The sequence below is a fragment of the Panthera tigris genome, chromosome B4 (genome assembly GCF_018350195.1).
Source record: "Panthera tigris isolate Pti1 chromosome B4, P.tigris_Pti1_mat1.1, whole genome shotgun sequence".
NCBI lineage: Eukaryota > Metazoa > Chordata > Mammalia > Carnivora > Felidae > Panthera > Panthera tigris.
Window position 1 is genome coordinate 131,089,804 of NC_056666.1, and position 27,696 is coordinate 131,117,499.

Consider the following 27,696-nt stretch of genomic DNA (forward strand, 5'->3'; position numbering starts at 1 on the left):
TGGACTAGCTCCTCCTGCGTTGACCGTTCTATGTTTGCCTAGCGCGCTGTTCACCAGGTGATTTCCAAGAACCTTACTGATGCGGCCGGGCGTAAATTGTCTTGGTTAGTGGGCCCGCCGCCCCCCACTTCCTTGGGAGCGCTGAGGGTAAGTGCCTCCCCCGGAGTCACGTTTCAAGTGAAGCAGAGTCCGATTTCAGTGCCTTGGTGTCGAATTTCGGTGCAATACACTGAGACCACTGTCCTCTCACCCTCGCCCCCTCCCCCCCCCCCCCCCCCCATCTTACGGGGGTTGACACAGAGTCCTCTCTGGGTTTTCTCAAGGTGTTTTGTGTGCCAAGCAGGTAAACTCCCTGTCTTGCGTGAACTTTCCCCCCTTACCTAACTTCTAGGTCATGTGGAAGGCGTCATCCACCCTAGTTGCCCTTCTTCGGGATTTTAGTTCAGGGAATTGGAAAAACAATAAAAAATCATGCAATTCATTTTTTTAAAAAGATTTTTAAATGTTTATTTATCTTAAGGCTTATTTATTTTGAGAGAGAGAGAGAGAGAGAGGGAGAGGGAGAGAGAGAGAGAATCCCAAGCAGGCTTCTTGCTGTCCGTGCAAAGCCGGATGTAGGGCTCCATCTCCCGAACCGGGAGGCCATAACCTGAGCCCAAGTGGGGACACTTAACCAACTGAGCCACCCAGGCACACCAATTTGTTTCTTTCTTTAGCCCTGCTACAACAGTGACACCATTACATTCACCACAGTTGCTACTTTAAAGCAAGCTTGCGTGCTTACCACGTGGTTGGGAGTCCTACCCTAATCCAGACAACTTTTAAATTATCTTAAATTTTTGTAATTTGTCAACCACCTAAGAGTTGCAGTTCTATTTTAATAAGATTTGTTAATGGAGGCTTGCAAGCACTGTTCTAAGTGCTTACCATATGCTAATTTATTTTCTGCTTTATTTTCTGTGCCTTGAGGTAGCTGCTTCATTTTTTTTTTAAGAGGAGACAGCTCAGGCTCAGAGAGGTTAATTAACTTGTTGGGAGGTCACACAGCTAAGTAGTGGACCCAGGATTGAACTTAGGTTCTACCCTGTCTTCAGAAAGAGGATGTAAAAATGGGTAGGGAATTCCCTTCCCCAAATGTAGTTGTAGATTTCTCTATTCAAGAAGCACCTTCTCTTGAGAATATTTTTTTCTGGGCAAGCACTATAGTGAGGAGGACATGTGTTTTAGTGTACCAATAGATGTCAGCACATTCTGAACTTAAATTCTTTCTGGAAGAGCCAGTTGGTAAAATGCTAAATCCCAATTATTATTCTAGATTACTAATGCTTGATATTTGGCTTTTCGGCCAAATCAAGATTTTAACATTTTTAACTACCTCATAGAGTAATAGGTAGGATAGTTGTGGGCAATGTAGCCAGAATAAGAAAAGAAAAAATGCATTTGAAGAGCTGTTATCAAGACCTTTGGAGTTGAATGACTTCTGGTTCCAGATTCCCAGCTGTTTGTGCACATAAGACTTTATTGTAAAAAAAAAAGGGGGGGGGCAGTCTGGGTGGCTCAGTTGGTTAAGTGTCAGACTTCGGCTGGGGTCGTGATCTCATGGTCCATGAGTTGGAGCCCTGTGTCGGGCTCTGTGCGGACAGCTCAGACTGGAGCCTCCTTTGGATTCTGGGTCTCCCTCTCTCTGTCCCTACCCCGCTCATGCTCTGTCTCTATGTCTCAAAAATAAATGTTAAAAAACATTTTTTTTTAAAGAAAAAAGGCTTGATTTTAGTTGAAAACAGGAGCAAGTGGAAGTTGCCTCTTTTTTTTTTTTTTAATCGGGTGGATCCTTAAAACTGACGGCCATTTTGAACCCCGACTCTTACTAAATCTTGTGTTCCAAACCCTGGATCTTGGATAGGTTACTGTCTCAGTGGCTGCTCTTTCTTGATTGCTGCCTGGGACGAGTGGCCAAGGCCAGATATGCGAGTTTTGGCCAATCTCTAATTTTATCAAGCTTTTCAAACGTTCGAAACCGAGAAAGATACTTAAAACTTGTGCTGATAGTATTTTGGATTGGGGCTTTCCACAACCGATTCTACTCTTTAGGAATCATCCATTGGAAACTACCCTCACAGACCCTAGATCTTGGCTTCACAGTTCACAAATGCGGTGAGGTAGTTTTGGCTTGTATTTTAGCTGGTTGCCTCTTTTTGGTCCCGTAATTGCTCTCTCCGCAGAGGCAGTGAATGGAGAATTCTCCCTAAGGTCAGCGTTTCATTAATTGCCTCGCTCTGCTGCTATAGTATTCCAGGCATCGATCCTACTATTAAAATTGCCTGGAGGTTGCCAGCACGTCGGATTTCGGTCTTGCAGGAATTGCCCGGAGTCATTGAGTTGAGAGGAGGGAGGCGCCTTGTGCAGTTTACTATGTCGCTGGGCGGTGGCCCGAGGCGCGGGACCTATCCGGTGACTAGATTGGGCCTTGCCCCTGTCCATCATCGGGAGGCTCTCCCCGCCGACTGTTTTGCCCTAAGATTTGGAAACTGAGCACCGCCTATGGGAAAGGGGGAAGTGAGGGGCGGTGAGGGTAAACGTTGTGTGTGTTCCCCCATTTATTGGATGGCTGCTGTGTCAGTCATACTCTGCCCGCTCCCGTTGGCTGGAAGGCTCCAGGCAGGTAGCGTGGACGCGGCGCTGCCCCCTCCCGAGCTGCGATCCAGGCGCGTGACGTCTCAGACATTTGTTGTTGGGGTTTGGGCCTCATTAATTATTCATTAGGTACTTGAAAGGGCTTCAGTGATTGGTGGCTAGGAGGCCTGGTCGATTGTTTCTTAGCTAGAGATACGTGTCACTCTTTACGCGGCTGGAGAAGTTTCGCATAAATTATCCAATGAGGGGCAGGGCGGGGCAACGCATAGATTAGGCAAATGAGCCGAGGAGGGAGGGGAGGCCGGCTACGAATTAGCCTAAGTTATTAAAGATGGCGGCGGAGCGGAGTCGCTCCCCGATGGACTCGCCGGTCCCGGCCTCTATGTTCGCCCCCGAGCCCAGTTCGCCGGGGGCGGCCAGGGCCGCGGCGGCTGCCGCCCGGCTCCACGGCGGCTTCGACTCGGACTGCAGCGAGGACGGCGAGGCGCTCAACGGCGAGCCGGAGCTGGACCTCACCAGCAAGGTAGGCCTGGGCGCCGGCGGCGGCGCTGAGGGGATCGGGCGGGCGCTGAGGGGGGACAGGGCGGTGGGCCGAGCCGTCTCCGGGACAACGGTGATGGCGCCGGCGGGGGCGGGAGGGGCCGGGCCAAGCCCGCCCACCTGCCGGTGCGGGACGCGTCTGGAGCTCCCGGCCGAGTGCGAGGGGGTGGCCCCCGAGGGCCGCGCACCGCCGTCCTCGCCCGGCGGCGCCTACCCGGCCTCCCGCCGTCGGGCTCCCGCCGGGATCGCTGCCCCCCCATCCCGGCTCGGCCACGTGGAACGGGGGCGCCCGCAGCGCCCCGCGCGGTTGCGGTCCCGGTCCCGGAGCGGTGCCGCCTCCCCCGAGACGGCAGCCGAGAGTCGGAGGTGGCTGGCGCAGGGGGAGCGGCGGCGCGGGAGGATCAGGTAGCCCCACCGGGAGCAGGAAGGCAGCCGGGGCTCTGCCTGGTGTCGGGAAAGGAGACCGAAAGTAGTTGCTCGGTCGGAGGGAGGGTTGTCCGAGGAATTCCTGCTCGACGAACCAAAACTGAAAGATGGGCAGGACCCATAATCTCGCCATCCTGGGAGTGGAACCTCCTCCTGTATGAATGGAATAATGAAGGACCGTTTAAATCGGGGCTTCTGAGCTTGGGAGAAGGTAGGCAGGAATTAAGGGCTCCGCTTCTGCCTGGCATTGTGAGAATGAAGCAGTAAGTGTAAGACGCGACGGGTGTTTTGAAGGTGCTTAACCATCAATAAAGGAAAGAATGCCAATTTGGGAGTCAGGGCTGGGTTCCCTTTCCTGCCCTGCCGCTTAAAAAGGCTCTGTGACCTTGGGAAAGTTTCTTAACCTCTCAGTTCTATAGCTGCATCATTTATAAGTCCAAGTATGTTGTAAAAATGAGAAATGTATTCGACGTGTTAAAAAATAAAAACAAAACAGGCCCAGGATGGAGTCACTTGCCCCCAGAACGGCAACACTTAGTTGCAGCTTCAGCCTCTCCCAGGAGTGAAATTTCTTGGTCAGTACTAGTGAGGTAATCTGCCTGATAAGACCCCCCCTGCTTTTCCCAAAGAGAAGGTAACTTTGCCTGAAACGGATCCTTTCTTTTCTTTCGCTAATAACCTTGTCTCACCTCATTTCTGCCTATAAAATCTTTCCTTTCTGTGCAGCTACATGGAGCTCCTTTCTCCTTGCTGGATAGGATGCTGCCTGATTCATGAATGTAGAATAAAGCCAATTAGATCTTTAAAGTTACTTGATTGAATTTTGTCTCTTTAACAGACCCCGATACATACCGCTCAGTAAATGTTTGAAGGGAACTGAACAACTGGTAATTCCCTGTGCAGATTAAATAGCAGCGGGTGGAAGACAGAACATCAATGCCACCTCCTACCTGTTGCTGGATGGTTACAATGAAAGGTGTTTGTCGAGCCTTGAAAACATTTGTGCCTTGTCAAAGTCTGGTGGCAAAACTGCATGAAACTTGACCCAAACCGGAGAGAAGTTCCCTTGCAACCTAAGCAACCAAGTTTCAACTGTATTCTCTCCCTCTAGTCTCAGCTGCCTACTTAGAAACCAGCTATCTGGCTTCCTTAACAGTCTTCTTGTCTGCTGTCTCCACTACGGTAATGAGAATAGCCAAGCTCAGAGAGAGGGATGGCCAGAGGCAATGTGTGAGGCCACGGGCTTGAAGCAAAAGACCCAGGCAGCACCCAGGTTTACAAGGACAAGCCCTACTGAGTCAACTCAGGAAGTTGTAAGAAATGCACTTGCTTCGGAAGCAGATGAGTCGGGTGTCAGTTCATGGTCGAGGTGCTGAAGAATCCTGAAGACACAGGGTGGGAACGTGCAAGGCAGAGTTGCAAAGAGAGTAGTACCGTCATTTCCTGACCAACTCATTTAATGTTCCGGGATAGGCAAGTGTTACTTCATTGCAGAGCTGGGGAAGTCCTTCTCTCTGTTCTGAACTTGAGAAGCCGTAGGTCTGTAAATTTTGATGATACTGAAAAGAAAAACTGACAATGTGGAGAGGGAGAAGGGATGTGTTGATTCCTGAGGAAAAGACTAGAAGCTCTAAGTGTATATACGCTTGCTGCCATGGACTATGGAGACCAAAAGTTCTGAGAGCTTTCAGAGGGAGAAATGATCAGTGAACTGTAGTGGCTAGTTTCATCTGAGAAGGTTTTCCTAGGGCTGATGGGGCGAAGGAAACGAATTCCCACTTACTGAGCCGTGGACTAGGTGTTTTTACATGTTATCTTACTTGGTCTTTGCAGTGGCCTTAGGATTCAGGTAGTATAATCCCTATTTGTAGATTGAAAAACTGAGACCCAGAGAGGTTAAGTTCTTTGTCCAAGGTCACACACAAGCGGTCAGAGAATGGAATCTGACATACCTATTGCTAAATGGCCTCCCCAAATAAGCAGTTTATATTTTCACGTTATTGACAGAAATTTGCAGAATGATGGCGCTAATTACCCGCCTTACTGGTAATGGGTGTTTTGTTGCTGGAGATGAGTCTTGCGGCGGTTTTTACTGCCGATTCTAAATAATCAAGATCTTGCCAGGGCGAGATGGAACCGAATTCTTTGGTTACTGTGAGAACCAGCGGCCTAGGGTGGCGGGAATGGCAGTGTAGGAGCTCTCTGTCCGGTGAACTGCAAAGTGCGGGTAGCAGACTTTGGCACGTAGGTAACAAAGCACGGCTCCTGAATGCCTCCCCACAGTGCCCCGTTGTCAGTCGTGGTGGGTCCTGCCCCTCCTGTCAAGCAGCAGGAAGCAGGCTGCTCACACCCTTTTGTCTGTGGGTTGTGGCTCGGACATACTCATTTTAGTACATCATAGAACTCAACTCCCAAAAGGCTAAGGCTCAAAGGCTATTTCAAGGGAGGCAGAGAGGAGGACATGAGGGGGGCCGCGTAGTTATTTTAGATCAAGATGCTGCGGGGTTCGATCAGGGTCTTTGGGCAGGCCACTGATCTACCTTGGCTGTGGTGCTCTTCTAGTAAGTGTGGTCTTAAGGCTGTTGGTTTCTCTTCTAGCTGGTTCTAGTGAGCCCTACATCAGAGCAGTATGACAGCCTACTTCGGCAGATGTGGGAGAGGATGGACGAGGGATGCGGAGAGACCATATATGTCATTGGGCAGGGATCAGGTGAGCATAGTTTTCCTTTCGCTTTATTGTTAAAAAATTATTTAGAGCGCATTGTCCTTCTTTTATCAACTTCCTGGTCCCGTGTCGGCTGCAGTGATTCTTTAGTGTCTGCACAACTGTTTGGGAGAACATAACAGTGCAAAGTGGTAATACTAACTCCCACCTTAGTGACCATAATATGCTTGATGTCGAAGATTCACTGTCCAGGCGGTTCTACAGATGCTTCCTTGCTGTCTCCAGTACCCTCAATTTGCATAAAGGGAAAGCACAAAGCGAGGAAACTTCTTATCCCAGGTAACAGAGCAAGTCACAGTGAGGTCTACAGTTAAGTCTTCCTTGGGCAGCTCTAGGCCCTTCCCTCTTTAGGCCCGGTTTACGGATCCCATTGCTGTCATTACCTGTTTTGCAGAGAACCTTCGTGATTCTTCTTGACGTCTTCAAGAAAAGGACACCCAGCGTTCCTCCCTTTGGCAAGACCGCCTTGCCTCAGACCACACTGACCATTCGCTGTGGTTACCTGTGATAACAGAAGTCTTCTTTTTCTCCCTGTGAGATCCTGTCAGACATGTAGCCTTGTTACCATTCTGGAAGGGGCTGATCAATGTCCTCCAGCCTGCTTGCTCCATTGTAATGGGGCCCACTGTTTTAGAGGAGGGCAGTCCTCTAAATTTTATCTTGGGCTTTCCCCCCGCCCCCCTTTGGTCACTCCTAGGGATACCCTACCTCAGAGGTACTTTGTGTGGATAAGTTAGGTATTAAAAAATATTCCCTCGATACAAGGCCCACTTACTCTTGCTTCATTATGACATTATTTTTGCTGAAATGGCAGCTGGGCTTGTTAACAATTATGAATTTAGCCTGGACCAGAACTTGGCTCTGTCGTCTTCACAGGAAGCCCTGGTAGGCCTTGATGCGTCATTAAAGGAACAGTTCTTTGCTGAATGCAGGCTTTGTAAAGGCAGGTAATAATTCTTTTTAGTCAGAGATGGAGAAAAACTCAAAGCCATTCTTTAGCTATTTGACTAGAAGATCTGTTAAGTATCTTCTAAGGGCTTGATACTGTTGCAAAGTACTTTTGGATACTTATAAACTGGCCTCTGACCCGGGAAGAAAGATAGTATATACATAGATAACCTGAGCAGAAAATATTTGGAAATGCCGCAAGACTGACGTATGGAAGAAGGGTTTGATCTCCAAATACTGCTGTGCTTTCCTTTGAAATGTCTCTCCTATCCGTCCCTTCCATTCCATCTTTGCTGCTACCTTCCCAGTTTCGGGTCTTATCACTTTAAAGAAAGCATGGTCAGAGAGGTAGACACACTGAGAGGCTGCCTGACAAGAAGGGGAGGGGGTTGGTCAGCACTGGCAAGTGCTAAAGACAGCAAGGAGAGTCAGGTTCAGAAAGAGCCGTTCTATTTGGTGACCAGGGGTTTGTTGGTAGTCTTTTAAAAGCGTTTGTTCAGGTGCACATCTGGCCTGCTGTGTTAGGATGAGCCACTCTCAGGCCACTTCACGCTTGTAGAATTGAAGAAACCATATCTAGACCAATTTTGACAAGCGTTGGGACTGTTCTTTGATGGTCTGTATTCTTAGGACCCTGCCCTTCCCCCGCCCCCTCCCCCCCATCATTACCATGCCTTGGCAGCTCACAACTAATTAACCCTCCAGTGGCAAAGCATAAGATGTTCAGTATTCATTATTACATCCACACACCCAAGCATTATCTTTGCATCCACCAATTGGATGCTGTTAGATTCAGTGACTCCTTCCTACTGGAATTCTTTAGAGGTAGAAAGAGCATAACTAGTTAAACAAGTTGAACATCAAATAGAGGACTAAACCAGATGCAAGGCCCCCAGGGGTCAGCTTCATTACCGGCTTCCTGTGCTTTACTTCTGTTTATCACTTCCTTCGTCAGTAAAATGGAGTTAATGGCACGCTTCCCCACCCTACCTCAGATTTTGTGTGGGTAAGTTAGATATTAAAAAGTTCTGGGCAGAGTAATATGTTCATTAAGTATACGTTCCTAATTGTAAAAGGAGGCGGTCTCACCCGGTAGTAGATCTGCCTTTGCCTACTGGCTCTTTTCCTTGTCTTCAAATGGGGTTGATAATAGAATCTGTCCCGTGGCGTCATGGCGAAGATTAACGCTTGACTATAGTATTACAGAAATGTTACCTAGTATTAATCATGGCAGTAATAATTTTTTAAAGATTCCAGGTTAGAGTTGTTGGCCAGGAGATTTTTTTTCAAGAAGAACTTTGTTCATTTTTCATATTAAGTCATGGCTTTCTAAGAACCAGCTCCTGTATTAAAAGTTCAGGGAAATAGGAGGAGTGTCAGGTCTTTGGGGGGCAGTCAGCAAGGGCTTCAAAGAGGAGGTGCCCCTTGAAACGATACTAAAGGGTGAGTAGGAGTTTTCCAGGCTAAATGGAGGCAGTAGTGAGTGAGCTGAGAAAGCCACATGCACAGAGGCACAGAGGCATTGGTGATTGTGGAATAGTTGGTGGACCAAAAGTGATTCTGTAAAGTGGGAGCATAGAATGTGAGGTTGGGAGTATCAGGAGGGTAGGCTGGACAGATCAGCAGGGCCCACATCTTGATGGTTTTTGAACGCCATATCAAGGAATTAAGACTTTTATCCTAAAAGCACGTTGAGGAGAGTGCATACAGAAAAGGTAAGCCAGATGGCAGGACAGAAATCTGATTAGGTCTGGGCATGGCTAAATATGTGGCCTTAAGTAATTGGACCTCTACAGCTTTTCTCCTTGGCCTTTGTCTCCACTCCTACAGAATGAGGAATGCGGTGCACGCTGGAGAAGGGTAATGTGACTAGGGGCATTCGCTGGGAGGTCTGGATAGACAAGGTGACATTCGTGATTGCCCCTTGGTGTGAAACAGGACCCGGAAGCATTTTGTTGTACCAGAAGCAGGGAAGGTTGGATAGAATTTGGGAGTCTGGCTAGAATGGCAAGGTTAGCAGGCTTTCTCTTAGGAACACTTTCAGTAAGCCCTTCTCTAACCTAGAAGATTTCTAGAGCTAAGTAGGCCATGCGTTTGGGAACTCCTCAGCCCAACCAATCCCTCTGTATTCTTTTCTTTTCTTTTCTTTTCTTTTCTTTTCTTTTCTTTTCTTTTCTTTCTTTCTTTCTTTCTTTCTTTCTTTCTTTCTTTCTTTCTTTTTTTGCATTTTGTAAACATTTGAGGACTTGATGGAGGAAAAGCACCCTCATGGGGCATCCAGGGAATGTTTGAGATACCCTGTCCTCAAGATCCTTGTATATAGTGGGGGAAGACATGCATCCAGAACCCTATTCCACAAGGGGGGTAGTGTGTGGTGTGCTGATGTGCTTTCTAGGATGGGAAATACGTAAGCAAAGGAATAGATCTGAAGAAGTGTAGGGGACAAGGAGGGATGGTAACTGAGCCACTTGCGTTGGGACAAAACAGGAGGAGGTGTGGGATAAATGGGGGAGACCTTGAAGAAATTGGAACCGGTTGCTACTGGACTGGGGGAGCCCGAGGGTTTGACTTGGAAGTAACAACGCCAGAACTGTGCCTGGATTAGGAGCTTAAGCTTGTGTGTATGCAGGATGGGTTGCAGGGAATAAAGCCGGGATGTGCTACGACCAGCTAGGGGTCTTGTAGTGTTTGAGGTGGAACAGGGCTTGAATTGGGCTGGTGGCACTGGATTGGCAACAGGAGAGCAGGGACAAGGACAGAAGGGCGAGGCGTAAAGCTAGAATCAGGACTGGAGGGATGAGTGTTGAGCCTGGGTGACTGGAAAGGTAGTGTTGCCATCAGAAGTAGGGAAGGCAAGGGAGGAACTGGCCGGGCACGAAGAGGAACCCTGGCCAGAGGAAAAGGCTCTACGTTTGGAATCAGAAAACCCAAACGCCCACGGCCCCTTGGCTGTCTACCAGCTCTGAGACCTCTCCGGGTCCTGTTTATCTCATTGCTAAATGGGAACAGTAATGCTTACCCCATAGGATTGCACGGAGGACTAAAGTGCTTTACTAGCAGTGTTCGTTTTTGTGCTGTGGTTTAAAAAGGGGTGTGGAGTGGTTGAGTTTAGATGCCGGGCTTCTAAGAGTTCTCACGCATGCAACTGGAAATCCAGTCTGGAGCTCTTCGAAGAGGACAGTGCTAGAAATGAGTGTTTTTGTCGTTTACAAAGTGACGGTTGGAGCCATAGGATGAGATGGCCAAGGGAAATAAATGTTCAGAGGCTAGAGAAGAGGACCACTGAGAGAGGAAGGAACCAGACAGAGGGTAGAGAGGTAAATCAGAAGAGTTCAGGCAATAGGCAGGCAGCATGGGAGGGAAGTGCTTCGGGAAGCAAAGGTAGGGTAGCCAGCAGTGTCCAGTGTTGTAGGGGGTCAAGTAAAGGGCATTAGATGAGTGGTTGAAGGCCATTAATGACTTGAAAATTAATTTCTTCCAGAGTCCTCAGAAATACAGTCAGCAGGTGTGATCACTCCCTTGAGAAGCTTGGTGGTAGAAGGGAAGGGGGGGTGGGAAAAGGCAGTGTAAAGTCTTTGAGAGGCAGTAGAAGAGAAGGGGTTGGGCACATGCTGGGGGATTAGCCTGGGGAAGGGGCAGAGGCACTCACTCTCTGAGACCCAGAGGCTGGAGGAAAAGCCGACGAGCTCTTGTGGGAGGAATTGAATGATCCCAAGTTGACGAGCTCTTGTGGGAGGAATTGAATGATCCCAAGTTGAAAGCACCTCGCAGGGATTACCTTACAGTAGACACTCTGGTGATTTGGTTGATTGGTCCATGTCTTTCCGTTGGACTCCCTTCCTCATTCTGAGCTCAGACTCATTTTTTCCGGCTACTTGCTGGATGTTTCACCTGAGCCACCTCAGTTAAAAATCTATCCCTAAAATCATTCTTAAATTCTCTCCCAATTTTCCTTTGCCTCCTGTCCTCATCATTTCTTGCTTGGGTTATTAGAATTAGTTCCTAACCGGGCTCCCCCTCTCTGGTTTCTCCCTTGCCAGTGCACACTTTCTATTGCTGCTCAAGACCTCTTTCTAGCCGACAGTGAATCTGATCGTGTTACACCCCTGCCTAAACTCCCAAAGCTTCCCACTGCCTGGTACATAATGTGTTTTGCTGCTGTCTGGTGTCTGTCTGCTCTTAACGGCTCTCACCCCTTGTAGGGTCTCTCACCACTTGACATCCTGCTCCCCAACACACCAAGCTGCTTATTGGTCCTTGAATGTGCCGTGATCTGCCATGCTCCGTGCTTTGCTCCTCTGCCTAGGATGTTTTTACTCCTTTCTCCGTAGGCCCATTTTTCATACTTGGAGACCCAGCTTGGACTCGGCATCCTGCAGAGCTGTCCTCAGCTTCCCTAGGCTGTGCTAGTGGCTTACACTTTACGGTCCCTTTGTATAATTCTATAGTAAAGCACTCAAGTTGTATTGCAGTTAATTAATTTTCGGCCTCTCCCGCTGGGCTGTGAGCTCGCCGAGGGCACCTGTACTCCCAGTACCCAGCATGAGACTTGGCATAAAACCTTGGAGAGTCTTAGTGATTACTGTTGAATGAATTAGCGAATACCCTGCTTCAAGGGGAAGCCCGTGGCACTATTATTTATTAACTCTGTGTGTGCCCAAGTTTTTGAAAAGTGTCAGGTAGAGAGAGCGGTGTTGTTCTCCAGTGCCTGGGGTCAGTGGGGGGGGGGGGGTGCGGTTTGGTGGGGGTGGCTGAACGGCTGACTTGTTGGCAGGCTGATGTCTGGGCTCTTGTCACCAGATGGGACTGAGTATGGACTGAGCGAAGCTGACATGGAGGCCTCCTACGCCACAGTGAAGAGCATGGCGGAACAGATAGAGGCTGATGTCATCCTCCTGCGGGAACGCCAAGAAGCGGGGGGCCGTGTGCGTGATTACCTGGTCCGGAAACGAGTAGGAGACAATGACTTCCTGGAGGTCAGGTGAGGAGGCCTTCGGAACGGTTCAGGGGTTCTGAACCCCTGCGTGACCCTGCGGTCTAGGGCTTCACGGAGAGCAGTGATTGAACCTCTGGCACTTGCCACTCCTTCCCTTTCGGAGGCCAGGAAAGAGTGTCCAGAGGTAGGATAGCTCCGTTTTCTGCTTCTGTACTTCCCCCTCCCTGAATATTTCCATTTGGTAAGAGTGGAGGCCAGCCATCCATTTGTGGCCATTGTGTGGGCTGCCTTTTCTTAACCGACTGAACCACCCAGGCACCCTTTTCTTATCCGAGGCTACATTGTCTCCTCTAATCAACCTGTGAGGCTGAAAACCAGGATATTGGAGGGGAGCACTTTGTGCCTCTGCCGGCTTGGGGCTCCTGTCTGGCAGCTTTGAGGAAGCTAGTGGACGTCAAGAGAGAAGGCCATCGTGATGGGAGTCTAGTTCCTCCGAAATAATTCTTTCTACTCTGGAGGCTGTGCTTCCAGGGACATTCCCAGTGTGCTCAGCCACGAGTGGGAGGAGCAGTGGGCTGCAGAGGCTCAGGGGCAGTGTGTCCTTAGAGATCCAGGTACTCGGGTTCACTTTGCTTACCCACTAACTCTCACAAGGATGTATGGGTTCGTGTACATGCAGGGTAGCAGTGGTAGGCAACGTGGATGCCGGCAAAAGCACGCTTTTGGGGGTCCTGACACACGGGGAGCTGGACAACGGCCGAGGCTTTGCCCGCCAGAAACTCTTCCGCCACAAACATGAGATTGAATCTGGTCGCACCAGCAGTGTGGGCAACGACATCCTGGGCTTTGACAGTGAAGGCAATGTGGTAAACAAGCCAGACAGCCACGGTGGCAGCCTGGAATGGACAAAGATTTGTGAGAAATCCACTAAGGTCATTACCTTCATCGACTTGGCTGGCCATGAGAAGTACCTGAAGACCACTGTCTTTGGCATGACAGGTCATTTGCCGGACTTCTGCATGCTCATGGTAAGTGGGAAGCACTCCTGAGGAGGGGAGGCTCCAGCTGGGTTGTTGGGGAGGTGGTGACGCGCGAGTGCTAGAGATTGTTCTGCGACAGAGGCCTGTTGATTCGGGGCTTTGACGCTGGGTAAGGATGACACATTTTACAGGGATGCCTGGTCCCCTGAGTGCTGTGGTCTTGTACCTTGGTGGTGTACGTACCTCGATCTCTCCCCCTGGTGCCGGTTGCAGACCTGTTTTATTTTTCAAAGAGGCATAGAGGAGGGTTTCTCCTGGGGCTCACTTACCACCTTCAGAAATGTTTTCCCGTGGCGGGGTTAGGCTGCTTTGCGGAGGTGATACTAGGTGGCACCCCCAGAGATGACGAACCTGGGAAGAAATGGAAGAGAGCACAGACGGCAATCAAGAGGGGCCCGGGAGGTCACCTCTGTCAAAGCCTGGGAGGAGAGGCTCCCGTGGGCCTGGCACCGTTCCTGGGGCCTGAAGGATACAGGGCCACCCCGGGCTCCCGTAGAGCTTACAGTCCAGTGAGTAGATTTTTTGGCAGCTCATCAAAATATAGATCAACTGAAAAGGAAAGGGAGCAGAGGCTTCTGTGTTGGATCATGTTGCAAAGTTTCCATTTGGGTCCCACTGATTTTCTTCCCTGGACAGCGTGTGGGAGTCTGTGAGGCCCACTGCCTTGCACACAGCTTCACAGCTTCCACGGAGAGCACAAGTGAGCAAGTTTTCCTTTGGCAAGTGCTTCTCAAAGCCCTTCCCCATTTCCTGGTTCCTCCAGCTGCCTGTATTAATAAGTGTAGTAAACACAAGCATCTGTTGAGAGCATAATTGATCAAGTTGCCCCACAAACACAGGTTCTCAGGCAAATTCTCCCCAAACTGGAGAGTAAAGAAGCAGAGCATATGTGTGAACACTCTTGGTGGCTCTCTACCCAAGGTTCTTGGGATCTCATTAAATCAGGATCTCCCGGGGCGCCTGGGTGGCTCAGTCGGTTAAGCGGCCGACTTCGGCTCAGGTCATGATCTCGCGGTCCGTGAGTTCGAGCCCCGCGTCGGGCTCTGTGCTGACCGCTCAGAGCCTGGAGCCTGTTTCAGATTCTGTGTCTCCCTCTCTCTGACCCTCCCCTGTTCATGCTCTGTCTCTCCCTGTCTCAAAAATAAATAAAACGTTAAAAAAAAAAATTAAAAAAAAATCAGGATCTCCCATATCCTTGAGCATTTCAGGGGCCACCACCAACTTTGGGCTAAGAAAAACTTCTACAAGAAGGGGTTTCAGAGGAAGAGCCATAGGGCGTATTTGGGGGACTGTTAAGAAAGGTGTAGAAACCACTGTAAAGTAGGCATTTTTCTAACTAAGTATAGTGAACAAGGGCAATTAAAGGAGATACCTTCACCCTAGATGAAATGTTCTACATTATCTGACTTTTAGGCTATAATCCAAATATTAAAAATTTCTGTAGAAAACATGAAATCATCATGGCTCCATGATAATAAATTTCCGGGGGGGGGGGGAAGGAGTCTATAAAATATAGAGACAACAGAGCGATGGAGCATTCTCTTATCCCAGCTGGAAAGAATGCAAACAAGTCAGGGTTGGATAGGAAAGGTGGTTGGAAGAAACGGGAAGAATTAGAAGGAAGAGAGAGGAGGTGCCTTGGTGTGAGCAGAAGGGAACATGGCAGAGGACGTCTGTGTCAGTGGGATAGCGGCTCACCTGTGAAGTGCGATCAAATGAAGGGCATCGCTTGAAACCGTTCTGGAATGTAAGGGGCACCCGGGTGGCTCAGTCGGTTAAGCATCCAACTCTTGATTTCGGCTCAGGTCATGATCTCACGGTTAGTGAGTTCGAGCCCCATGGTCGGGCTCAGCGCTAACAGCTCAGAGCCTGCTTGGAATTCTCTCTCCCTCTCTCTCTCCCCCTACCCCACTTGTGCTTCTCTCTCTCAAATAAATAAACTTTAAAACATTTTAAAAGGGGAAGAAACCGTTCTGGAATGTATTAAACGCTATGTAAATATGTTATGACAATATTTATTTTGAGAGAGCGAGCGAGTGAGCAAGAGCAAGCATGTGCGCAGGAGCAGGGGAAGGGCAGAGAGAGAGGGAGAGAGAATCCCAAGCAGGCTCTGTGCCTTCAGCACAGGCTGACAGGCTGACACAGGGCTCGATCTCACAAACCGTGAGATCATGACATGAGCCAAAATCAAGAGTCAGACATTTAACAGACTGAGCCACCCAGGTGCCCCGTCATAACAACTTGAACTCAACTTTAGTAAGTTTTAGTAAGTAGCACATTCTTATGGCACAAAAACAAAAAGACACCAAAATGCTTCTACTGAAATGTCTCCCTTCCTCCTCTGTTCCGTTTCCTCTCCAGGGCAACCAGTATTTCCAGTTTCGTATGTAGTCTCCAGAGATATTTTGTAATCCTACCAGCAAATGCGGATGTATTCTCTCCCTCCAATTTCAGACAGTCAGGAAAGTTGAAGGAATAGTACAGCGAACACCATCGACCCACTGCTCGGATTCAACAATCATTAACATTTTGCTGTGTTCATCTGTGTTTGTGATGGATGCATATGTGTGTTTTTGTTGTTTTGGTTGAACCATTTGAAAGACTATAGGCATTGTGACTCTTGACCCCCAAATACTTTAGCACACAGCTCCTAAAAGTAAGGACTGTCTCCTACTGTTACTGTAGCTGGGAAGATGAACACGAGTTCCCTAATACCCTCCAATATCTAGGCTCTAAGTGTTTATATTATCTCAGATGTTCCCCAAGTTTCTTACAGCTGCTTTTTTCAAACCCTGATCCATTCTACACCCTTTTAACGGTAGCATGCTACATACACCTTGCCTTTTTTTTCCCTCTTAAAAACATGTCTTAGAGATTCACCCATATCAGTAGATAGGAGTCTCTCTTTCTTTTTGATAGCATGCTTGGTACGTTTTGTATGGCACACTTGTACATGTGCCCTAGTTTATTTGGGCAGCCTTTATGGTGATATTTTAAAACATTTATTGTTACGGGAAGGACCAGTAACAATAACAACGGCTGCCATTGCCCGAACACCTCATTCGTGCCGGATGTATTGGATCTCTGACGTATGTTATGACACTTGAACCTTAACAGGCCCTCTAAAGTGGATGTCATTACTGCTCCATTTTATAGACCAGGAAACTGGAGGCCAGTGATGTTAAACTGAATGTATCCTTGATGGCTCTAGACGGTTGTTTTCCCAGACTGTCTGAGTTTGTCTTTTTTATCGTTTCCAAGTCTCCTGATTTGGATAGCCTACGTTGTTAAATCAGAGGTCAAAGCCATTGGTGCCTAGCCCAGCTTCCATCTACAGCTGTTTGGTTTCCGGCCCAAGACTTCTGCCCCGTGTGTCCTGTTCTGATGGAAGCCTCAGAGATGGGAGCTCTCTCTTACCCCAGCCTTCTTCGAGCCCCTGTGCTCACCCTTACTCTGTCTCCCTTGTCCTGACCGTTGCTTCTGTGTTGGGGCAGGTGGGGAGCAATGCTGGCATCGTGGGGATGACCAAGGAACATCTGGGCCTGGCATTGGCACTCAATGTGCCTGTCTTTGTGGTGGTCACCAAGATTGACATGTGTCCTGCCAACATCCTACAAGGTAAGTGAAGCTTGCAGCTAGCAGCAGTCTCTCTATTTGGGGCTGTCGCCCACTGTGGCTCCTTGGTGGTGCTGCCAGGGCTTCAGCCCAGAATCTTTTGCTTTTTTCCCTTGTGCTCAGACCTTGGTCTGAATTTCCGTCAACCCGGAATCTTCTGCTTCCTCCTTTGTTTAGCTCTTGGTCTGAGCACACCCTCGAATTATGCCCTGCTCTTTGTTCCTTCTGGTTCCAAATATAGGATTCTTGAGATCCCTGATCTGGCACCTCTTTTCAGCTGGCCACAGGGCCAGGGCATTGGCTTTTAGCATCTAAACGGGATATATATGGAGACATTTGGGCAGAGGGTCTGATTGCCTTCTATCACCAAAGGCTTCAGAACAGCCTCACATTTCTTCCTCACTGCTACAGACGGTAGATGAGAAGTAGAGAGGTGTCCTTTTGGAATGCCTCATAAGGGCTTCTGTGGATGTGTAAATGTCTTAGAGGTCCTTTGTCAGATGAATTTTTATCGAGGAAGCAGAACATTCTGAGAACATTGGCTTTGTCGTGGCTTACGGGATGTGGGTCTTTTAGAGACTCTGGAGAAATCTGACCGGTTTCAGACTTGTAACCTTACCAGAGAGACCTTATCTATGCTCTTTTTAACTCTAGCAAGCACCTACCCACCCCAGGTTTTGATCCTCCTTTTGCTTCTCCAGGGCTGCCATTTAATGCTGGTCTGTCCATCCGTCTCCTGCTTATGTCAGTAAGGAGTGGACCAGTCTTGCTCTGGAAGCCTGGCCAAAGAGAAAGCTGTGTCCCCCTAATTGTGTTCCATTTCACCCTTTAAGAAACCCTGAAGCTGTTACAGCGCCTGCTGAAGTCGCCAGGCTGCCGGAAGATCCCTGTGTTGGTACAGAGTAAGGATGATGTGATTGTTACGGCCTCCAACTTCAGCTCTGAGAGGTAAATGGGTAGTGAGCACTCACGTCTGGGCAGGCATAGAGATTGGATGGACTAGAAGATTCTGAACTCAGTACAGGTTCTCCCAGCCGGGCAGTGTTGCCCAGAAGTTCTGTCAGGCAACCCATATTCTGAGGTGCTGGCCTTGCTGAGGGTGGAATCTCAGCTGAGGCTTCAGTGTCTTCTTACCTGTGAAATGGGAATAATATTCCCTTCTCCATGGCGTTCTCATAAGTGTTGGAAATGATGCATGTAAAGCACTTAGCCCTGTGTCTGGCTGCTGTGTGATACAAACGCAGCCATTTTTATAACTTATTATTAATTAAAAAAAATTTTTTTAATGTTTATTTATTTTTGAGAGAGAGACAGAGTGTGAGTGGGGGAGGACCAGAGAGAGAGGGAGACACAGAATCCGAAGCAGGCTCCAGGCTCTGAGCTGTTAGCACAGAGCCCGATGCAGGGCTCGAACTCACGAACCGCGAGATCATGACCTGAGCTGAAGTCGGACGCTTACCGACTGAGCCACCCAGGCGCCCCTTATTATTAATTTTTTATACTGTTGTCCCCCAAAAGCTGTTTCATCACAGATCAGTTTTGGCATTTACTTGTTAGTGTATCCTTTGATTCCATAAACATTTATTGGATGTTTGTTCTGTGCCAGGTTCTTCATCCGGGCATTGAGGATTCACAGTTAACTCAGGCACAGTCTTTGTCCTCAGGGTGGTCACCTCCTTGGTCAGAGAGCTACTCTCTTGATAATAGTGAACTTTGTTAAGTTTGCTCCTTTTCCCAGAGTCTGGGGGCTGCTTAGGAGCCATCGCCTCCTGGCTTGGTCTGTAGTACAGAACCCAGAGCAGCCTGGCATTTTGGTCTATGGCTGTGCCCTGATGCTGTCTTCAGTACCACCAGGCGGCCAGCAGAGGGGGTATGTTTTAGCTGGCCCCATTTCATTTCATTTCGTTCTGAGTGCCTCTTCTGTGCAGGTGTTATTCTAGAAGCTATGGAGACTATATAATTCCCAATCTTGAAAACTCTGATTAACCCTGGATAGGAGACAGAGAGCCTATTGTAATGACTGATGGAAACTGAGATGTAGTCACATGTAACAGACACAAAAAGTTTTCCAAGAGCTCGCAGGAGTCAAGAGTGCCCATCTGGGAAGGGTTTCCTGGAAAACTCTGCATTGGAGATGGACTCTGAAGGATGAGAGGGTTTTTTAGTTGGGTAAAAGGGAAGAAATTCAGGCAGGAGGATCAGAGTGAAGATACACACGGGGAGCAAAAAAGTATTAGGCTTTCGGGAGAAGCAAAGGTTCTCTGGTCTGGCTGGCAGACAGGAATTTGAGGGAAATAAACCTGCCGACATGCTGGACAGAGGGAATTCAGGCTGTCTCCTCTGCAGCAGAAAGGCAGGTAAGAATTTTAAACAAGCATGTGTGTGCTTTAGGAAGAAGAGGCAGTCATACGAGCCCCAAATAGAGCAGTGGTGGAAGGACAGGGACGAGGGGACAGATTTCAGAGAGAAAACTGAGTGAGAGAAGAAGGCCTTAGAGCAGGTCTGGCCAGCCCTTGGAAGGTCAGGGCAGAGGCGTAGAGCCCTAGGAGGCCGGGGGCCCTTAGCAAGCAGCACGTGCTTACCTTTCCCACCCTGTCACCCAGGAGCTGGCCATCTGAGCTCCTTTGTCTTTCTCCACCCTCCACTTAGGATGTGCCCGATATTCCAGATCTCCAACGTCACAGGTGAGAACCTAGATCTGCTGAAGATGTTCCTCAACCTCCTCTCTCCCCGTACCAGCTACCGAGAGGAAGAGCCCGCCGAGTTTCAGATTGACGACACTTACTCTGTCCCAGTGAGTGGCTTCTGGTGGACCGAGCGGCGTGGGAGGCTGGGTGGGCATTCCTACAGGGGCATCAGGACAAGTATACGGTGGAGAGGGTCTGAGTGGGCATAGACTTACTGGGCCTTGGCCTTCTCTGCAGGGTGTGGGGACAGTGGTGTCGGGGACAACACTGAGAGGCCTGATCAAGCTGAATGACACACTGCTGCTGGGCCCAGATCCCCTGGGTAACTTCCTGTCCATTGCTGTCAAATCAATCCACCGCAAGCGCATGCCTGTCAAGGAGGTGCGGGGGGGCCAGACGGCCTCCTTTGCGCTGAAGAAGGTGAGTGTCTAGAATATGAAGAACAGCCCCCTCGGGTTCCGTTACGCTGGGCTCAGGGCCATCTGCAGTTGTCCTGGCTGCTCAGTAAGGCAGGGATTACTGACCTCACTTTTACAGGTGAGAAAACGGGGGCTCAGGGAGCCCAGGTGACTTACTTAGGAACACACAACTAGTAAGTGCTATAGCCAGGACTTGAACCCAGGCCTACCTCCCTCCTAAGCTCTGTTCCCCCTTCTAGTGCCTGAGGAGGGTCCCCCAAACTCAGTGGTGAGGTCAGAAAGACACTTCCCTCCTATGCAGATGGTCCCACTGCAAAGGGCCATTGGGATCCATGCCAGATCCTCCTCCCATTCAGCCTTCCATCCCTCAGGACTTGGGATGAGTGCTAGCTATAGGGTCACCTGCCTTCCCTGCCAATCAAATTAACCACTGGAATGGGATTTCCTTACTCCCTCCAGCAGTCATCATGCTCACCCTGTCTCTGACATCTGCATACTCGCCTGCCTGTGCCCTCTCACCTCCACTTAATTCTTTTTTTTTTTTTTTTTAATTTTTTTTTCAACGTTTTTTATTTATTTTTGGGACAGAGAGAGACAGAGCATGAACGGGGGAGGGGCACAGAGAGAGGGAGACACAGAATCGGAAACAGGCTCCAGGCTCCGAGCCATCGGCCCAGAGCCTGACGCGGGGCTCGAACTCACGGTCCGCGAGATCGTGACCTGGCTGAAGTCGGACGCTTAACCGACTGCGCCACCCAGGCGCCCCTCTTAATTCTTATTCATCCATCAAGGCCCAGCTGAAATGCCACTTCCTGTGTGAAGCCTTTCCTGACACAACCACCCCTCCCCGCCCCTGCTGCCCCGCAGAGCAATGTTTAAGCTTCCCATATAGCACTTAAGCCGGCCTTGTATTGTCCGCCTGGAAGGCCTGTGGTCCAGTGCAGTAAGAGGGCAAGGCTGAGCTGGGGTGGTCTTCATTCCCAGAGGGGACGCCTGGTCCTCTGGGACCAGGGATAGAATCCTGGGCATCATTATCCCTGAGGTCTGGAATTCCCTCTTTCTTTCAGATCAAGCGCTCGTCCATCCGCAAGGGCATGGTGATGGTTTCCCCACGCTTGAATCCCCAAGCATCCTGGGAGTTTGAGGCCGAGATCCTTGTCCTCCACCACCCCACCACGATCAGTCCACGCTACCAGGCCATGGGTAGGTGTCTAAGGCCACTGCCAGCCCAGGAGGCCCTCTGCTCTAACTCCCTCAACAAAGTGTTAACAGCTCCCCAAACCCCAGAGTCAGGTCTCCATCGTGTTTAGTGATGCCTTCCCCTCTGTTCTGCCCACAAGCCGCAGGGTTTAATCAGTTCCTGCACACATTAGCTGAGTGCCGGTTCTGTGCCGGGCTCTGGAGACCCAGACTTGCCGTCAAGAGCCTCACACTCACTCCTTTAGCAAACGTCGGCCTGTTATGTGCCAGGCAGTGTTGCCAAGGTGCCAGGAACAGAGAGATGGGCAAACTCTGCTGTCAAGAGGCCAACAGTCTAGAGAAGGTACACATGCAAACAGAGTGCCCTGTATTTGGGGACCAAGACTGTGGGTCCGGGGACAGGTGGGGTCTGACAGTGTGCAGCAGGAGCAGACCAAAGAGCGGAACTCCAGCTCGCTTGGCCACACGCGGCCCCCTGAGGCCTGTAGCTGGCCACAGCTCAAGCGTGTGCCATGCTCTCTCTCCTGCCTGGGGGCCACTGAGCAGCTGAGTCCTATCCTGACCTCCTGGCTCTTTTGACAGTTCACTGTGGGAGCATCCGGCAGACGGCCACCATTCTGAGCATGGACAAGGACTGTCTGCGCACCGGGGACAAGGCCACCGTGCACTTCCGCTTCATCAAGACCCCTGAGTACCTGCACATAGACCAGCGGCTGGTGTTTCGGGAAGGCCGCACCAAGGCCGTGGGCACCATCACCAAGGTATGGCTAGGAGGACCTCTTTGCCCAGTCCCAGGGAGTCCTGGGGACCATCCCATTCTCAGACTGTGAGCACAACAGGAGAAGCCCTGCAGAATCCTGCTAACTGCCAGGGACAGAGGCACTAGTTCCTGCCTTGGGAGAGCTAAAACAGTGCTCAGGTGTGGCCTCGGTGCCATGTTCTCTCTTTCCCGAGAGGTGTCTCTGGGCCTTCTGCCTCCCTGGGCTTTGGTGGTGACTGTGGAGGAGAGGAGGTGGGGTTGAGGCCTGTCTGTCCTACCTAGGAAACAGTGGTAGGAAAGTATCTGGTCCCAGCTATGGTCGGCCTCTGAGGTGCCAGGCATAGGCTCCAGTGGCCTGGCTCGGGGGGGTGGGGGGGGGCACCCTGACGGCAGTGGGTCAGGATATAGTGACTGTTGGACAGCTAGGGTGCCTGGGCTTGAGCTGTTTCTGTGTCGTGGAGCCCGCTTCATGCCCTCTGCGGGCTTCACCCATGTTCTTGCATAGGGGCAGTTGATAGAGTGGTTTGATTCTTGCTCTAAACAGCCTGTGTGAGATCTTGGGATCCACCTCAGGCTGGCCTTGCCTCCAGAACGGCCTTTCTCAGGCTCATCCAGGCAATTCCAAGGGCTGTACTGTGGGTGGAAGATCGTATCTTTGAAGGCTGCTTGCCTCTGGGACTGGCTGAGAGTGGCAGAAGCTGCCAGCACGTGCCATAGTGCCCTTGGGGGTGTAGCCAGGCCTCCTCCCTGCTTTGAGATTGAACTTAGACCACAAGGGAAGGCTTTAAATCAGTCTCTCCTGGGTGGGAGCTCTTAAGATTCATGAAGGCCACACTCCAGATGTTTCCAGGTGCTGAGGCATTCAGGTGGTTTCTTTGGGAGGCCTGAAGTTAAAGCCTGCCCCAGACTCTTGGCACAGGGGCAGCAGGGGATTCAGTTGATTCCCTGAGGAGTTCAGCCAGCTTAGCAAGGAAGAGAGCCTCAAGTTGGGTTCACAAGGTTCTGGGCAGGCTGGACTCCAGCTAGGAGCGAGGCTAGGTGGGAGGTTGACAAGATTCACAGTGGCCTGCGGGAAGAGCAGCTGGGGCAGGGGCTAGGATAGAGCCACTCTGGGCTGGGCTGAGGCAGGCAAGACGTCAGCCTGGGTTGGAGCAGCCCCGAGACACTGAGTGGGAATGAAGACCTCCCTTCATCTGGCTGCCACTGTCACGGCCTCCCTACCGCCCACCTCGCCCAGGGCTAGCCGGGCCAAGGAGGGGGAGTCCCTGGGGGCGGAGGCACAGGGCCTGGGCAGCAGAGCTGACGTCACTGCCTGCGTCTCCGGCCCCATCTTCAACTCCTTGGCTCCTGCAGCTCCTCCAGACCACCAACAACTCCCCGATGAATTCGAAGCCCCAGCAGATTAAAATGCAGTCAACAAAAAAGGGCCCCCTGGCCAAACGAGAAGAGGGAGGCCCGTCTGGAGGGCCAGCAGTAGGGGCACCCCCGCCTGGAGATGAAGCTTGCTCTCTAGGGACGGTGCAGCCGGCTTTGTCCAGCGGTCTCCAGGCACAGGTGAGTGGACTTCTCGGGCCAGTCTGGTCCCCTGACCACCTCAGGGTGGCAGTGGGAGGGTGGCTGTTCCTCTAGCCGGTGGGGGTGACAGGAGAGCTTCGGGCAGCCTGTGCTCAGCTGCCGTGTCTGCAGTTCATAGAAGGTGCCTCCCCTCCAGCTCTTGGCACGTGAGTGCTAAGTGTGTGCTGGTTGTCTCTTGAGGCAGAGCGTTCTTCGAACACTGTAGAAAGCCCTGTAGAAAGCCCAGTTTAGTCGGTCCTGCTTAGCATTTGGTGTCAATAATCAGAATAGAAAATTGTCAGGGGTTCCCTCTCTGAGTAAGAGTGCTTGCGGTCTGTGGGGGGGGGGGGGGGGGGAGTGGGGTATGTCCGTGGTGGTCCAGAAGGTTGGAAAGGCCCTGCCTTAGAGGGTCGTCCTGCGTGGCAGGGGTGGAGTAGGTGGCCTTGGGCCCCGTGCCAGTGTGGTTGTCGCTCGGCATCTCCTGTTAGGTTTGTCCCCCAGTTCTGTCCCGTTCGCCCCCTCATATTGCTCCTTCCGGTGTCTTCTCCATCTGACCCCGCTTTGGAGAAGGAAACTTCTGCTTGGACCTGTCCTTTCTGTTTTCTGTCCCACATTGAGCCTTTCTCTCCGTATCAGTGGGGGCAGGTGTTGGTTCCTGCTCGCCCTGTGCTTCTCAGAACGGCTCACTGTCGTCAAGTGTGACCTGCCCGCTAGGGAGGCAGGGTGGATGGCGGCTCCATCTGGCAGAGAAGTGCTGTGCTCTAAGTCACACAGTAGCTGACGCCTCGGGCTAGGCTGGGACCATACCGCCTGCTGGCTTTCCTCCCTCCCCTCTTCCCGCTGCCTTGCCCCTGTGCCGCCCTGCCCTGCTCCCAGTGGGCCACTACGTTTCAAGCTCCTTCTTTCTCCCTTTCAGCCCAAGCCCAGCAGCGGGGGCCGGCGACGGGGGGGCCAGCGTCACAAAGTGAAGTCCCAGGGGGCCTGCGTGACTCCTGCCAGCGGCTGCTGAATCTCCCCTGGCCCACCCCACCACCCAAGGGATCCTTGTACTCTGGCCACTGTGCCACCAGATGGGCCAGAGCAGCTCTGACCACCACCCGTCCTCCCCCAGGCCACAGCTGGAGCCTCATCATGCTCCCCCCACCCCCATTTTCCAGGGGGGTTGTAATTTATAAGCTGAGGAAGGTGGCCAGACTTCCGGAGGACTGACCATCATCTACCTTCTTCCCTGCCTTCTTCCTTACTCACAGTTTTTGTATATCTGGGCCCTTAGTTTTTATTCTTTTTATTATCTCTCTCTCTAGTGTGTGTGTGTGTGTGTGTGTGTGTGTGTGTGTGTGTGTGTGTGGATGTGGGTGTGGGTGTGTGGGTGGGCGGGTGGATGGGTGTGTGGTGCAGAAGTGTAGCCAGTCAGGGCCCTGGCAGTCTTTCTCCTTTTATCCTCTGTGGCCACCAGCCTCCAGGAGCTGGCTGCCTGCCCATCTGTCCATCCGTCTGTGTGTTTCTGTGACAAACTTTAGGGGCTTTCAGAAGCTGAGGAGCACATCACTCCTCTGTGCTCACCCTCCTCCCCTGTGCTCACCCTCCTCCCCTGTGCTCATTCGTCTGTGCCCAGAGCCCTCTACAGAGCCGGACTCAGGGCTTAGGGGATTCATCAGTGTCTGCTGCTGCCCGAGCAGGGAGCCTTCCTTCTGGGACTAGGGGGATTTTAGCAGAATGGAGCGTGGTGGCCTCCATTTTTCTCTCTCCTTTTTTACCCCCTTAAACCCAAAACCGTGTTATGCCAAAAGCTCTTAAGTTGTAGCCTGTAGATGTGTGGAGGGGAGTGGCACTTGGATTGTAGGACCCTTCCTGCCCCTAACTCTGACCCTTGCCACTGACCCAAAGACAGCAGGTGGGTTTTTTTTTTCTCCTTGGAGACAATCCTGTTTGCCTGGCCAGGCCAGGGCAACTCCTGCTCTGCTGATTCTGCTGAGCTGAGGCTTTGGCCCTTGAACTTTAACTCTGCGTCTTGTTGGGCCTGGGGGCACTGATGGCTGACCTGGACTCGCATCAACTCGCTCTGGGTCCTGTTCACCAGCACCTCCTATTGGTGGGGATGTGTTCCTCTGAGCCAGGCCTGGGCTAGAACTCCTCTTCCCTACCACAGCCCCGCCGTGTTGCCCCAGCTGGCTGCTACAGGAGCACAACAGGGAAAGGTCTGAGCCCCAGTTTTGGAGGCCCCTGTGGGGGTGTGGGGAGGTTAGGTAGGGGGTTGTGAAAAAGATTCTTCCAGGCCCAGCACAGAGCATTAAGCCCTCTGGAAGATTCACCGCCTGGGGTCCTCCAGGCCAGAGATGGCACTGTGGGGCCCAAACGAGCCTGGCCTGAGCTGCAGACAGAAGCTCTTGGTTTAGGGTGGACTGGTGGGTAGAGATACGTTCTTCTAACCAGGGCAGACACCCAGCTGGCTGGGTCCTTCCTCAGCCTTGCCTTCTTCCCATCCCAGCCCTCTCCATTCTTCTTGCTTCTAAACTGCTGGTCCCTTCCCCTCCCCTCCTTCCAACTATTTCTAGTTACCACTGACCCACGGCCATGGACTGACCGGACCGGCACAGAAAATAAAAGTTTGTTCCAAGTTGATGGTGTCATGTTCCCGGCCCAGGCCCTCCGGGTGGAGGTGCTGCCGTGGGGAATGCTGGCTCTGCCTCTCTGGAGCCCCCAGCTGTGGAGCAGGGCGGGGTCAGGAGGAGCCCAGCTTCTCCTCTCGGGCATGTGTGGCTTCAAAACCCAGGCTCCTCTGCCAGCGGTGACAGGGGCCAAGCTGCCAATCTTCTCTGACCCTCAGTTTCCTCGTCTAGAGCCAGAGGTAAGCGCCTCTGTCACGGGGGTTGTGAGGATTCGGTGAGAGAACGTACGGTGAAGCTGTGATGTGCCCAGCACATGGGAGGTGTCCAGTGAACGGTCCCCGTGCTGCTTACCACTGCACCAGCTGCCAAGTCCATGTGGCGATAGGCAGGCTCGGAAGGAGAAACGTGGTGTTGACAAGTCTCTGTGATGTGGCTGTGCTGTTGGGTGTCTCCCTCACTTGTTTGATTTTGAAGCTACTAGATAGGAAAGAGGTGGTGTTCCATTTTTCCGGTTAGGAAACAAGCTCAGAGAGCAGTCCTCCAGTGGGCACGTTCATTCCTGCACCGGCCCACGCCGCGGCCATCCGTAGGCAGCTGCTCTGCTCCTTGCCCTTTGGCCCCTGCCTGTTCCTCGGTGTGCTGTGTCCTTCTTGCTTTTTGACCTGGTTCTGCTTATAGGGGCCTCTGCCCGCTGGTGCCTTCGGAAGTGGAGGACTCTAGCATTGGGCAGCGCCCCCCCCCCCCCCCCGCTCTCTGTCCCCGTGGGAGGTGCTGTGGCGTCTGTGTTTCCACAGGGTTTCTCCAGGGTGGGACCTTGTTTTGCCTGAACTCTTTTGCCCCTAAGAGCATCACCGCTTTACTTTTGGAAGCTGCGGCCTCCACCCTGGCCTCTGTCCTCAGACACTCAAGGAGGTTGGTCTGGATCTGTGGTCGCCAGGCCCACACCTGCTGGCAGGGGCTGACTGAATACAATGTTTTACTGTCATTAACAGGGACTCCAAAGGTCCCCTACGGGTCTCAGCCCTACCAACTCTCACTTTGGAACAAAACACCAGCCCTTTTGTAGATGATAAAGAATAAAGTTGTTAACTGATCATCTCGAATGGCCAATCCTGCCCTTTCTGTACGTGCAGCTAACATTTGTGGTGTCTTTAGTTCAGTTGGGACCCCTGTTCTGGCTTACTGAACAGAATAAGGTAACAGAATATGCCATGGTGCAGAGGGAAATGCAAGCTTGGGGGTCATGGGGCGTGCCTTGGGGAAAACGGGGTGAGAGCTGCGCCAGTAGGACTTGGACGCGGGCAGGTGGGTGGTGGGCAGAGGGCACACGCCCAGCCCGGGAGCACACAAGCAGAGGCACGGAGCCCTGACTGTGCGTGGCAAGTCCCAGGCACTCGTTTACTGGTGCGGCTTGGGGACATCCCCTTTGTTGAGCAGTGGTGCCACATGCAGAGCAGGTGTTGAGTGAAGTAAGGGGAATGGAGCGCGTGGTCGCTGGGGGTGAGCCCCAGGACCGGCATTTCCTGGCGCACAGGACTGAGCGGTTAACTGGCCCGAAGCCTCAGGGCTGGATTTACGTTGCACCTGCTACTGTCTCCTGTGG

At 51.4% G+C, this 27,696-nt stretch overlaps 1 protein-coding gene across 7 annotated transcripts; it reads left to right on the top strand.

The window, feature by feature from the left end:
- Positions 1-1,702: 1,702 nt before the first annotated feature.
- GTPBP1 (GTP binding protein 1) lies at positions 1,703-27,189 on the top strand. 7 transcript variants are annotated; one of them, XM_042993286.1, is made up of 12 exons: positions 1,703-3,157; positions 6,199-6,310; positions 12,074-12,254; positions 12,889-13,237; positions 16,744-16,867; positions 17,698-17,812; positions 19,514-19,658; positions 19,789-19,971; positions 21,038-21,173; positions 21,753-21,931; positions 23,284-23,484; positions 24,401-27,189. In XM_042993286.1, exons 1-12 carry the CDS (start codon positions 2,966-2,968, stop codon positions 24,491-24,493), a joined length of 2,010 nt encoding a protein of 669 aa, XP_042849220.1. In that variant the 5' UTR covers positions 1,703-2,965; the 3' UTR covers positions 24,494-27,189. The 7 variants fall into 7 exon arrangements, with proteins under 7 accessions (XP_042849220.1, XP_042849221.1, XP_042849226.1 ...); XM_042993287.1 differs by having other exon boundaries at positions 3,072-3,157; positions 12,048-12,254; XM_042993292.1 differs by lacking the exon at positions 1,703-3,157 and adding an exon at positions 3,350-3,579.
- The last annotated feature ends 507 nt before the right edge of the window (positions 27,190-27,696 follow it).

What these genes read in the sequence shown, in the direction of transcription:
- GTPBP1 (XM_042993286.1), top strand. Translation starts at nt 2,966, where the DNA reads ATGGCGGCGGAGCGGAGTCGCTCCCCGATGGACTCGCCGGTCCCGGCC. An exon ending in TGTCATTGGGCAGGGATCAG is followed by an intron (nt 6,311 to 12,073) that starts GTGAGCATAGTT and finishes TCTTGTCACCAG; the next exon opens with ATGGGACTGAGTATGGACTG. An exon ending in CCAGCGGTCTCCAGGCACAG is followed by an intron (nt 23,485 to 24,400) that starts GTGAGTGGACTT and finishes TCTCCCTTTCAG; the next exon opens with CCCAAGCCCAGCAGCGGGGG.